At 56.9% G+C, this 12,034-nt stretch overlaps 1 protein-coding gene across 1 annotated transcript; it reads right to left on the reverse strand.

The window, feature by feature from the left end:
- Positions 1 to 5,093: 5,093 nt before the first annotated feature.
- LOC117882246 (platelet-derived growth factor receptor-like protein) lies at positions 5,094 to 11,173 on the reverse strand. The gene is made up of 6 exons (XM_034780360.1): positions 10,812 to 11,173; positions 9,093 to 9,438; positions 7,813 to 7,964; positions 7,306 to 7,599; positions 6,411 to 6,550; positions 5,094 to 5,476 (listed from the first exon to the last, which is right to left on the reverse strand). Exons 1-6 carry the CDS (start codon positions 10,864 to 10,866, stop codon positions 5,255 to 5,257), a joined length of 1,209 nt encoding a protein of 402 aa, XP_034636251.1. The 5' UTR covers positions 10,867 to 11,173; the 3' UTR covers positions 5,094 to 5,254.
- Positions 11,174 to 12,034: the final 861 nt, after the last annotated feature.

The following is a 12,034-nucleotide window of genomic DNA, read 5'->3' on the forward strand; positions in this document are numbered from 1 at the left end:
CGTCCCTCACCGAGGGCTCAGAGCCCCGAGACTCTCTCAGGGCCCGACTGAGATGAGGAACCATCTGTTAGCAAAGCCTGCACTGGTGGCAATGAGTTAATCCCCCCTGCCACTGAATGAGAATTTGAACCATGTTTGGGTCCCACCCTACAACTCGCTCAGAGTACAGTGGCTGGGACGAGAATCCCTGGGCCTGTGCTCTGCTAGGGGACCAGTCATCACGGGGTCTGGCATCCATCCGAAGACGTGGCTGATGTCCCTTTGCCACAGTGATACCAGCTCCTCCTGCGGAAGCCGAACAGAGGCTGCTAACTTTGGGGTAGCTGTTACTCCTCTAGGGGTGGCTTCTTTCTAAGTCCCCGTTGTGTTTGTAGTGGTATGTGTAAAGCCAGCCCCATTGCTGGCTGTCTTCTCTTTCCTTCCCCCCTCCTCCGTGCCCTAATGTGCCCAGAGCACTGACAGTGCTCCACGCAGACCGGTAAAGCGGGGCGAGAGGAGATGGCGGCCCAGAGCGGCATGGCTGGGGAGCTGACACGCACTAATTGGATTCACGCAAGCACTTTCCACTGGGCGTGCGAATGCTGGCGGGAGAGACCAAGTGGAGCGTTAGCTGGTGCCACAGACTGCCCCTAAGCTTTGCACCAGGAGTGTGGAGCTGTGTGTGTGTAACGCCTGTGTGCTAAAGGCTGTAACAACACAGTTCTGGGAGGGGAAGATACCCAAAGAATGAAATGTCAGTATTTTCCACGTGGCGGTGTGTGTGTTTCTTTGGCTTGCGGCACGGATTGCCTCAGGGGCTCATGGACGGTGTTAAGGGTTGTGTCTTGAGGTGGCCCCCTTGGGGTCAGGGCAGGCGGCTACTTACCTCATAGATCGTTCCCTGGGCAGCAGCAGTCCTGTGGCCTGGCCCGGAGGTAGGGTACGGCCCTTACAGTCCGCCATTTTCCAGGGTTATAAAACAGTCCAGCCAAAAAAGAAAGTAATTCCCAGGCCCAGAAGGGGCTGGGCCCCTCCCGCACACAAAGGAGGGAAGCAGCCTCTCCGGCTCCGCGGGAAATGCTGGTTCCCACCCTTCGCGTGGCCAAGGTTTTTCAACAAAAGAAACAAACCAGCCCATCTTCTCTCCTCAGGTTGGCGGTGCTCCCAAACTGCTCCTCAGCATCTCCTCCCCTGGCCCGGGAGCACTAGCTGGGCTGATAGGTGCGGCTGGTTGGGGCGGATTCTGACCACAGGAGTTCTTTAGCCTTTTCTTGACTGGTGGGAAGGTTGTAACTATCAGCCCACCACAGAGGGGGGGCAGAGAACCTGCCCTGTGTTTGGGAGGGAGGGCGTTAAACCCTCATCCCAGAACAGAGGAGCAGCTGCAGAACCCAGAATGGGACCCCGCTGGAATGGCGCTGCCGCAGGTACTGCACCCTCCCTGAAACTAGGAGAGAGGGGAAGACGCCGGCTACCAGGACGTTACGGTATGTGGAGACTGGCAGCAAGGGTCCCTTTGCGGTATTGTGTATAAGTGCGGTCAGAGAGAAGCCCTTTCCTGTATGAGAACAGAGCTCAGATTCCTGCTGTGGGTCACACATGCCTCACCCTACCCTACAACGGCTGCAGGGCAAACATGGGCCCTTTGGAAGCAGAGGGTGTTTCAGGGGTGGCCTGTGTTTCTCTCCTCAGCTGCCCTAGAGATCCCATTGGAGCTGGCTGAAGTTTTTCTGGAGCTCACATTCAGATGGCAGGGGAAGGGATCCTGGCTGGGATGCTCTCTGGAGCACAGGTCCGTGTGGACTCATGTTCCTAAGGCACTTAATGCTGTGGAAATTCCCACCCTACGTCAGCATGCTGGGTGGGCTCGGACGGCCCCGAGGGCCACCTCCCGGTGGAAAGGAGCTGTTGACTCTCAGGTCTGGGGCTAGCGCACAGATCTCCATGGGAAGCACCCCCACGATTTGCCTTCCTTGTCAGCTGTCTCAGTGGAGAAGCCAAGGACTGACTGAGCTACCGTCTTACCCATCACCTGCCCCTCCCTGTCAGGACAGAGACACACAGGCAGCTTGGGGGGGAGTTTGCACCAATTGTTTTCTAGCTACAGATCTGGCCCCCATCATTATAGTCTGTGAGCCCCTCAAGAGCACTGGTTAAATTATCCCAGGTGGGTGGGGGGAGCGAAGGTGTTATCCCCATTTTACAGCTGGGGAACTGCAGCATTGAGGCAAAGGATGTTCGAAAGAACTCAGCAGGGTGGGAGCCCATGGGGTACTGAACTCTTGAAAACCTGGCCACCCATGTTGCAATGGGAGCTTCTGGCTGCTGGGCACTTCAGAAACTCTGCCCCTTATCGACCTGCCTAAAAGACACCCTTTATTCCCCAATCAAAGAAACCCTGAAATGAAGCAGTCTAAATAAACCCCACTACAGAGAGAAATTAACCCTTGTTTTTAAAAAATCCCTCCTGCAAGCAGAGTTTTTCCCGAAAAAGGAGAAGTTGGCAGACGCCAAGAGGCTCCCGAGAGCCTTTCTGTTGCTGCTGATTGTACGTGGAAGGAGCTGAGAGCCTATGGGGATGGGCAGAACGAATCCCGAGATAGAATAGGGAGCTGAGCGCTTGAGAAAATCTGGCCCTCGGTGACTTTGCCAAGGGCAGCCAGGGCATCAGTGGCAGAGTTGGGAGCTGAATCCTGATCTGAGTCCTATGCCATTGTGCTAACCGCAAGATCTACCCCCGCTCTGCAGAGACTCTGAGCACGTGGCTCCCCAGAGCTGTCAATCAGGCAATTGTCACCAGCACTTAACTCATTTTAAAAGGAACCAGCTGCCACAGAGAGAAGTCTCAGCTCCTTGTGGGCCAGGAGACAGGAAAGGATGGGCAGGAGTGGAAAGGCAGCTTGAGTCCTGCTGTTGCGGCTGTCACAGCCATGGAGAGACGCTGCAAACCTTCATGGAGGCTGCCTCTGCTGGTCTCTGACCAAGAGGATCTCTGGAGTCTGACCAGCCGTTCTGTCATGCCCCAGCTCTCCCCAGTGCCTGGGACTAATTAGGCTGCGGGGAGCACTGCACAGCTCGCTATCTCTCTCCCAAATTGGTCTTTTGCTAATATCTTTTCAGCCTGCTCGGTCAGGAAGGAGTCAGGGAAGGTAGGGGGAGATGAGGCCTCCAGCCATCAATCATTCTCAGTGGTTGCAGATGACAGAACAAGGAGCAATGGTTTCAAGTTGCAGTGGGGGAGGTCTAGGTTGGATATTAGGAAACACTATTTCACTAGGAGGGTGGTGAAGCACTGGAATGGGTTACCTAGGGAGGTGGTGGAATCTTCTTCCTTAGAGGTGTTTAAGGCCCGGCTTGACGAAGCCCTGGCTGGGATGATTTAGTTGGGGTTGGCCCTGCTTTGAGCAGGGGGTTGGACTAGATGACCTCCTGAGGTCCCTTCCAACCCTAATCTATGATTCTATGATGCATTTCTCTGGCCTGCTGTATTAGGGGGTATTTGTCACCTCCCAGAGGTACAATCCTTAGCATAAGAATTGCAGGCAGGGACCCTACTGAGTGAGTTGTGAACCCCGTGTTCTCACAGATGTAGGCAATAAGAGAGGGTGGTGACATTCCTGGCCACCAGGTGTATTTCTATATCATGGCTGTCTCCCCTTTGGCTTTCCCCATGAAATGGTTCCATGAGGGAGGGCAGCATGACTGGTGGCATGTCAGAATTAAAGTTCATGGCTGCTAGAAAATACATATGTTGGTCCCTGTTCAGGGCTGCCCATGGGAAAGCGTGCTCATGGGTGGATGTGTGAGTACCCTGCATGCACTGCACATATACATGCCATGCACATATTCATGCACACGCAGGCATTTGCCTATACAGATGTGCACAAACACATGTACAGCTATATAGGCTGATGCACACACACTCTGCATGCTCCCACAAGCATACACATATGCACAGGGCCGTCCCTAGGAGGGTGGGGGCTTGGGAGAAATCAGCCTGTATGGGGCCCCCCCTTAACATTTTTTATACAGGTGAAATCTGGTGTGGGGAGGGGACACTAGTGCTGGGGGGTGAGGGATGATGGAGAGTCACAGGGTGGCACCTGTGCTAGGGGCGAGGGGGCCCCCCTGTGCTGGGGGGTCCTGGAAAAGGGAGGGGCCGGGGACGGAAGCGCAATGGATGGGGTCAGCCTGGTGCTGGCGTGTTCCGGCGGTGCTAGGACACTGGTGGCTGGTGCGGCGGCGGGCAATGCCGGGAGCCGGCAGGGCGGGGCGGGGCGGGCTGGGGTTGCTGCTGCCGGAGACTGAGCCGGAAACCTGAAATCCCGAGGAAGAAAAAGAAATACGAGGCACCCCTAAACCGCCCCCCCCCCCCCGGCCGGCCTAGCGCCCCCCGCATGACACACACACACTGAAGTGCGGGGCCCCCCAAAGCGCGGGGCCCAGAGCGGTTGCCCCAATTTGCCATACCCAAGGGACAGCTTTGCATATGCCCCGGCAGGCTCCCATACGCTGCACACCCACGCACGTATGTCATCGCACACGGTACACGGGTGACTAAAATGATACGACCATCTGCTACCGTGAACTAGAGCTGGGCCGGACCCCAAATCCTGGATCCAACCAGCCCTGAGCTGTGGGATAGGTGGAGCCCACAGTTCTGAACATTGCTGTTGACCCCTCTATGTGCAATGAGCCCTGGGCAGAATCCCAGGCCCAAGTGGGCCTAAACCTGGCAGAAGTTCAGACCCCACTCTGGATTGGACCGTAACAGCTTCGACCTTCCATCTCTCTCTTCACCTCGGAGAGCTTTGCCCAGATCTAGTTTCTTTCCCAGCAGCTGTGACCCAGCTGACGTGGTTCTGCTGCCCTGGGCCCCGCTCCCCATGGTGTAGTGTTGAGAGCTCAAGAGAGCAGAAGCAGTGAGAGAACCTGCCAGCCAGCAATGTGCCGCTCTGGGGCACGTTGGCAGCAAGGCTCTGTGGCACAGAGGGACTGGTTTCCCGTCTCGGATCCTAGTGAAATGCTCTGCTTGCTCAGGGTTGACCCAGACTCACCTGGGGCAGCCTCTCGCCTCCCCTCAGTGCACCCTGTGGACAAAACAAAGTCTCTCCTCTTTGAAGAAGCTGGTCAGTTTAATGAGTAAATAAATCCCATGAAGGGGAGGCGGGAGAATGGAAGCAAATTTGGTCCCTGTCTCACAAAGAGATCTCTGGTCCTTTTATTATTTCTATGCGTTGCCATCGCTGACCTCCCTGTCTGTAGCACGACCCGGCTATCCAGACCGGGTCCCCCTCGGGGCCGGGGTGGCTGGAAGTACCCGGACCCGGGTGGAGACGGTGGTGGTGCCCTGTAGGTTCATGGCACTGCAGGAGTAAAGCCCCTCGTCTATGGCGCGTGCCTCGTCCACATAGAGGATGCTCTCGGACTCCTGCTGCACCTGCCCGCCTCGGCGCGCCAGGTCGGCGCGTTCGCGGCTGTAGGGGGGCCTGCCAATCTGTAAAAGCAAGCGCAGAATGGGGGTTGGAGAGCTCCTGTCCCTTCCTAGGCAGCCTGCAGCACCTGCAGAGCTAGGGGCTGGTAAGTGCAGGGCTGGAGGCAAAGGAAGGGCACATCCGATGCTCAACAGGCCCTCACGCCTAGCCCTGGTCACTGGCATCTGCTGTAGCAAGAGGGGCCATATTAGCCAACCCCCCGGGACATCCCGTGTTCCATGCACGGAGCACCACAGGCTCTTTGTATCTCCCCCATAAAGTGTCACCAGAGATGGGCAGAAGGGACCTCAGCTTCACACCTGGTCTGCATGGCGGCCCCACCAACTACCCCCCTCCCACTCCATGAAAAGGGCGCCGTGTGCATTTCCAATGAAGCCCAATTCCGCCCCCCATTCCTTCACCTCCGCCCCTCACCCCCCGCCCACAGTCATTGGTTTCACTGGAACCGCCCATCATTCTGGAGGCCCCAGCCCATGTCCTGTTCAGTTCTGTTTCGTTGGCCCTGGCGTGCTGAGTGAACTGTGCTTCTGCAAAGGTCACATCAGCCCTTTGTGCTGTTTCCTGTGGGGAAAATGCCTCTGGTCAGCTGCAGAGGAGAAGCCCCTGAAAGGAAAGTTGTGTGCAGCACAAGCCCCATTCTTCTCTCTGTGCCCTTTTAGCTGGGGAGGCACCATGGTCTGGGAGTCAGGAGAACTTGGTTCTGTTTCTGGCTCTGACCTGCTGTGTGACCTGGGGCAACTCATCCTCCCTCTCTGGGCTTTATTTCCCCCACACACACACTTTCTCTGTCTAGACTGTAAGCCCTGGGGGGCCAGGACTTCCTCTTACTCTTTGTAGGTACAATGCCTGGTGCAATGGGACCCTGATCTTGGTTGGAGCCATTCGGTATTATCAGGCTAACAACCCCCTTCCCGCCCAGCCACCTCGCTTCCCTACCTGCTGCCCTGGATACTCCCAGGTGAAATCGACCGCGACTTCTGGTTCTCCAAAAACCGTGCATGTCACGTTGAAGTTTTCTCCAGCCCGCACAGTGGCGGCTGAGGCGCTGACAGTGGGTTTGGGAGCAGAGGACGGGTCTGCGAGGGCAAGAGTGAAGTGGTGAGAAGCAGGATTAGGAAGGGCGGCAAAGTACCATGGGTTAGCCACTTCCCGCTCGTAGGAGATGGGCTAGTCAACCAATGGCAGTTCAGGGAGCCGTAGCGCTGAGAGTCCATCAGGTCACCACCTCCCTGCCAACCCTTCTGGGCTTTAGGGCTGCATTAAGGGAGGGACAGGCCTGCTAACAGGTATCTCCAGCTAAAGGGGTCGCTGCTTCTGCTTAGAGACCTCTGTCAATGTAGCAACCTATCATCTCCTTGTGCTGGTTGGCGTGTGTTCATCTGGCGGGCTGACGAATGGTACATCAGCATGTGTATGGTCCTCGATAATTACAGACCGGTGCAGGTGACCAGGGGCGCTCAGTTAACATGCCTGGATAGCTCAGCTGGGGGAGAGACTGCTCTGCATAAGCAGGTCTGTATGAGCGCAGCAGTGCCCAGAAACGCTAGTGACAGTGAGAAGGCGGCAACGATACACAGCCTCGTGGGCTAATTCCTCCTGCTCTGTCTTAGGAAGGCAGGTGGAATTCTGTGTCCCCATTCCTGTCCCCACTGCTAGTGTGGTGGAGCGTTTCTGGCTAGCTAGCGCCGTTCCTGAGCTGACAAGGGTGGAGCTGGCTCGGGTAAAGGCAGCGGATGTCAGCAAGCAGGCAGGTGGAGGTCTCAAAACCAAAGGAACACATAGGTGTTCTCCCACCTGGATCTCCCAGCCCTGCCAGGCAACGGTCACTCACAGTTGATGTAGATCAGCATGTACTTGGTGGATATCTGCCGCATGCCGTCCAGGCTGGCCATGCAGAAGAGTGACCCTGCATACGAGGGCCGCGGGCGGTGGATCACGAACCCCCTCTTCACGTCGTACGAGATGTTGATCCCGTCCACGGCCACCTCCTCGGGGGGGAATTCGCGGTGCAGCGTCACCTTGGCCAGAGGGCTGGTCACCTGGCATGGTAGGAGCGTGGGATGGTTCGTGCGCAGCTGGACCACTTCGTAGTAATCCTCCGTCGGCACGAACAGCTCCTGGGGGTCTGGGGAGGGAGGAGGGCAGTGGGATTACATACTGGAGGCAGGGAGACACTTCCCGGCTCTCCACCTGTGCCGGCCTCCTGTGTAACACGCCCTAGCCCGCAGCAGGCCTCACCCGGGGCTTCCCTATCCGCTGGATAACGAGAGCAGATGCTGATACTCTCTGGCTCATGTCCCCTGCCTGCCCCAAACCGGTCTAAGCGCAGAAGCCTGACCTGTGAAGAAGATGAAAGCCTTGCCCGTCCTGTCCTCTCCGTCCTGGCACTCGCTGTCCCGGCACTGGAAGGACCAGCAGCTGTACTCGCCCGTGTCAGCAGCCCTGGAGTTCACCACCAGCAGCTGACTGTGCCTCTCAAAGTGCTTGATTCTGAAACAGAGGGGAGAGGGCCCCGCTCAGACTCCAGGAGAGTCACCCTGGGCCTCTGCATCAAACAGTCGAACATAAGAACGGCCAGACTGGGTCAGACCAAGGGTCCATCTCGCCCAGTGTCCTGTCTCTGATAATGGCCAAAGCCAGGTGCTTCCGAGGGAATGAACAGAACCCGGCAGTTATCAAGTGATCCATCCCCGGTCATCCACTTCCAGCTTCTGGCAGTCAGAGGCTAGGGCCACCCAGAGCATGGGGTTGCATCCCTGGCCATCGTGGCTAATAGCCCTTGATGGACTGATCCTCTATGAATGTATCTAATTCTGTTTTGAACCCTGTTATAGTTTTGGCCTTCACAACATCCCCTGGCAATGAGTTCCACAGGTTGACTGTGCACTGCGTCAGGCAGGAAAACACCCACTTATCTCCACGCCCACGTGACAGCCTGGGGCCGGCAAAGGGCTTCCTGTACCCCCGTTGCCTGTGCCCAAGGACAGACCGTGCATGACAGGGTCACGCTAACAATTCCCAGTGGGCACCGAGTGTCAAGCTTCCCCACTCTGACCTACCTGCCCACCCAGCGGGGTGAAGTCCGGAGATGGTTAATAACGGGAGATGTGGCCAGTGTGCTCCAAATGCTGAGAGATGGATAGTGCCTGGCACAGCCCCTCCCTTAACATGCTCCCAACTGCTGTGTAGCTCGCACTGTCTCCCAGCCCAGGGCCGTGGGGCGTGAGAGGTGGGACGGGCAATGGAAGCCACAGCCAGACTCAAGCTGAATGTGAGACTCGGGCTCTATATCCCTGAGCGCCTGCCAGCTTTGCTCCCTGGTGGATCTCACGGAGCGAGCAGGGGGTGTCTGTGTGTTTGGGCCTGTTAAACGAGCTCCGATTGTCCACGCCAGGGTAATGCGTCTGCTGCAGGCCCTCACCTGTGCTTGGCCTCCAGAACAAGGGTCTGCCTGGCATCCCCAAATCCAGGCCTCCTGCATGTCACTTACTGAAGCCATTTGATGCCTTTGGCATCTCAGGGGAATGGACCCCACATAGGCCCTGCTCACCCCTCATCCACGACAAGCCCCGGGCCTGGACAGCCTCCCAGAGCCCATCGCACATCCCAGACACGCACCTGAGCCGCCCCTCATCCTCGTCCTCCAGGTACGCAGGGAACCTCCACCTGACGGACCGCCCTCTGCAGCGCAGCTCCAGGGTGTCGCCTGCCGTCAGCGTCAGGGAGTCAGGCACTTTCTGGAACCGCCCCCTGGCCACCACCCGAGTCAGGATGGACGCAGGCGGGTGCACCTGGCTGGGAGGGGCCGTGGGTTTCACTCCGGCTTTGCCCTTCGGGGGCTTGGCTGCTGCCTGATGGAGCTTTTCACCTGTTGCTTTGGGAGGTTTGAGCTTGTTTGGCTTGGGCTCTTTTGTGACCTTCTTCTCGGTGGCTTTGGGAGGCTTTTCCTTCTCCTGACATTCAGCTGAGGACAGAGAAGACACGTTTGATAGCAGAGCAGCAGCAGACGCAAGCCCACAGGGGCAGAGGGCGCAGCGCGGCTTTGCAGGTTCTTGCACTGATCTTTAATTACAAAAGGTTGTTCAGCAACAGGGCCAGGTCAGGCCCCAGGCACTGCCGGGATGTTTATTCTCCCTCCTAACCCACAGCACAGGTTTCATGGACACACTAAGGGTCCGGTTATGAGATGCCCCATTTCCGTGTGTGCAGCTGAGCCCACAAAATGAGGGGTGGCACCAGTTTACCCCCACACATTGACTGGGATGCGGCCCAGCGCCTCAGCTGATGTTCATCAGTGTCGTTTCACCAGCCGAGCATCTGGCCCTGGGTTCTTGGATCCCGGAATTCACATCCACAAAAGGCTGTTTGCGTATTCAAAGTGGGAGTGTGCTTGATACAATGGCCATAATCAGTCGCGGGTTCAAAACCAGAGACCAGTTCTGGAAATCGGGTCCCAAACATCATATCCCCAAAAGGGCAGAAATCTGCAATTCTTGCAGGGTAACATTATTTACCAAGGAAATTCTTACCTACTCACCGTGCAAAGGACATGACTGGCAGGATCCCTGTGCCATATAAGACAAGGCTTTTCCTAGTAGGGTTACTTGTCTTCCTACTCTAAGCTGCTTCTGGGTATTGGCACAGGAAGATGCTGTGAAAGTATCGTAGCTGAGCAGACAAGAGGTCTCTCTGTTCACTCACTGGTTTGCCTGCTCTCTGTTCATTGATTGTTGGGAGGCATTTGTGTAGCAAGTAGCTTTTGCCTCCTATCTGTGATCCCCACATGCACCCAAGCCCAGGACATCTGGGATGCACCTGGCAGAGAGCAAGAGATCAGGCATCCTAACTTAGATGTAGATCTCCCAAATCTGCCGAGCCATCAGCCTGGCTCACCACCCTCCTATGTATCCTTCTTCTCTGGCCAGGGAAGAGATGGCTCCTGTACTTGATGCATGTCTGAAGGGAAGTTCATCCAGCTTCCTTTTATGCAGATCCACAAAGCCAGCAAAACCTGGGATCTTTCCCTTGATGACACTCAAGCCAAAATAATTGGGGCTGCGGCCCACTAGCAAAGTTGTTCCAGTACCACGGCCTGGCCAAAGCTGCAGAAGCAAGTCCCTATACAGCCACAGTCCCTGAGTTCCTGCTGGTGTTGCAGGCAATAAGGGACTGTCTTCATGCCATGCCTTTCCAGCATGCTGCCCTGCCCTCCAACAAGGCATCCTGGTGTAGGCCACTGAGGAATGCAAGGAGCACCAAGCTAGGGAGGGGGAGGGAAACGTATGGGCTTGGGAAATGAGTAGGAGGAAGGGAAAGAGTCAGAAAAGCAAGACTTACCCAAGAGGAGGAGGAGAAGGCCGCAGCCCAGGACAGCCAGGGCCTTGGAGTTCATGCTGGGGCAAGCCGGACACAAACCAGGGAGCCGCGCTGCTGGAGTGGGGCTGCAGCAGCTGCAACTGTTCACAGCTCCGCCGCAATTCCACACTCTCCCGTTCCCTCCGAGAGGGAGGAGGGGGCGCTGAGGGGACGGAGAGGCCGGGGAACTCGGGAGATGAAGGGGAGAGATTTCAAAGCAAATCAAAGGCTTGACTCTTCGCCTCGTTAAACAAAATTCCTTTCACCCCCGCGTGCCATGAAGGCATTCAGGTTCCTTCGGAGGTGGTGAATGGAGCTATTCAACGCCTGGCTCCAGCAGTCACACTCCAGGCTTAAAAAGAAAACAGTGTCCACCTCCTCCATTTCCAGGCGGTGCCCGGTCCAGGTACGCTGTGGAGAGCATGGGGCAGGTGGAGTGGTTAGACGCAAAGCGCTTTGGGGAAGGGGCCAGCTCTACCCCAGTGTTTGAACAAACTCCTAGCACAACAGGGTGCCAATCCCGAGGGAAGACACTGGGTACTAACTACCCCGACGATGGTGATAGCGCAGTGTGGGTGAAGGGGAGCTTCTTGTTGGAATCCTGCGGTTTGCTTCCCCGTCAGCTATTGCCTTTGATACACGCCATTGAAGGGTAAATGTTGCAGCGCAAGACCATGTCACAGAGTGCAATACAGTGCAGGCCAGCAGCCTGGAATAATAGAATACTTAGCTCCTACACAGCACTGTTCATCCTCCAATCTCAAATCACCATCCCTACTGTACAGCAGGGGAAGCCAAGGCACTAGGAGATGAATTGACTAGCCCAAGGAAACTCAGTGAGACAGTGGCAGGACTAGGCCCAGCAGTTCAGAGCCCCAGCACGTCCGGGCCTGGCAGTTCAGAGCCCCAGCACGTCCGGGCCTGGCAGTTCAGAGCCCCGGCACCTCCGGGCCTGGCGGTTCAAAGCCCCGGCACCTCCGGGCCTGGCAGTTCAGAGCCCCGGCACCTCCGGGCCTGGCGGTTCAGAGCCCCGGCACCTCCGGGCCTGGCGGTTCAGAGCCCCGGCACCTCCGGGCCTGGCGGTTCAGAGCCCCGGCACCTCTGGGCCTGGCGGTTCAGAGCCCGGCACCTCCGGGCCTGGCGGTTCAGAGCCCCGGCGCCTCTGGGCTTGCTGTATCCGTTATGAATGTAAAACAATTGCTTGA

The sequence above is a fragment of the Trachemys scripta genome, chromosome 8 (assembly GCF_013100865.1).
Source record: "Trachemys scripta elegans isolate TJP31775 chromosome 8, CAS_Tse_1.0, whole genome shotgun sequence".
Classification (NCBI taxonomy): Eukaryota; Metazoa; Chordata; order Testudines; family Emydidae; genus Trachemys; species Trachemys scripta.

Excerpts from the sequence above, each read along its gene's own strand:
- LOC117882246 (XM_034780360.1), bottom strand. The coding sequence starts at position 10,866 with ATGAACTCCAAGGCCCTGGCTGTCCTGGGCTGCGGCCTTCTCCTCCTC. Across the intron at positions 7,965-9,092 it reads GAGGATGAGGGGCGGCTCAG|AATCAAGCACTTTGAGAGGC; the intron begins GTGCGTGTCTGG and ends CCTCTGTTTCAG. Across the intron at positions 5,477-6,410 it reads GGGAGTATCCAGGGCAGCAG|ATTGGCAGGCCCCCCTACAG; the intron begins GTAGGGAAGCGA and ends TTGCTTTTACAG.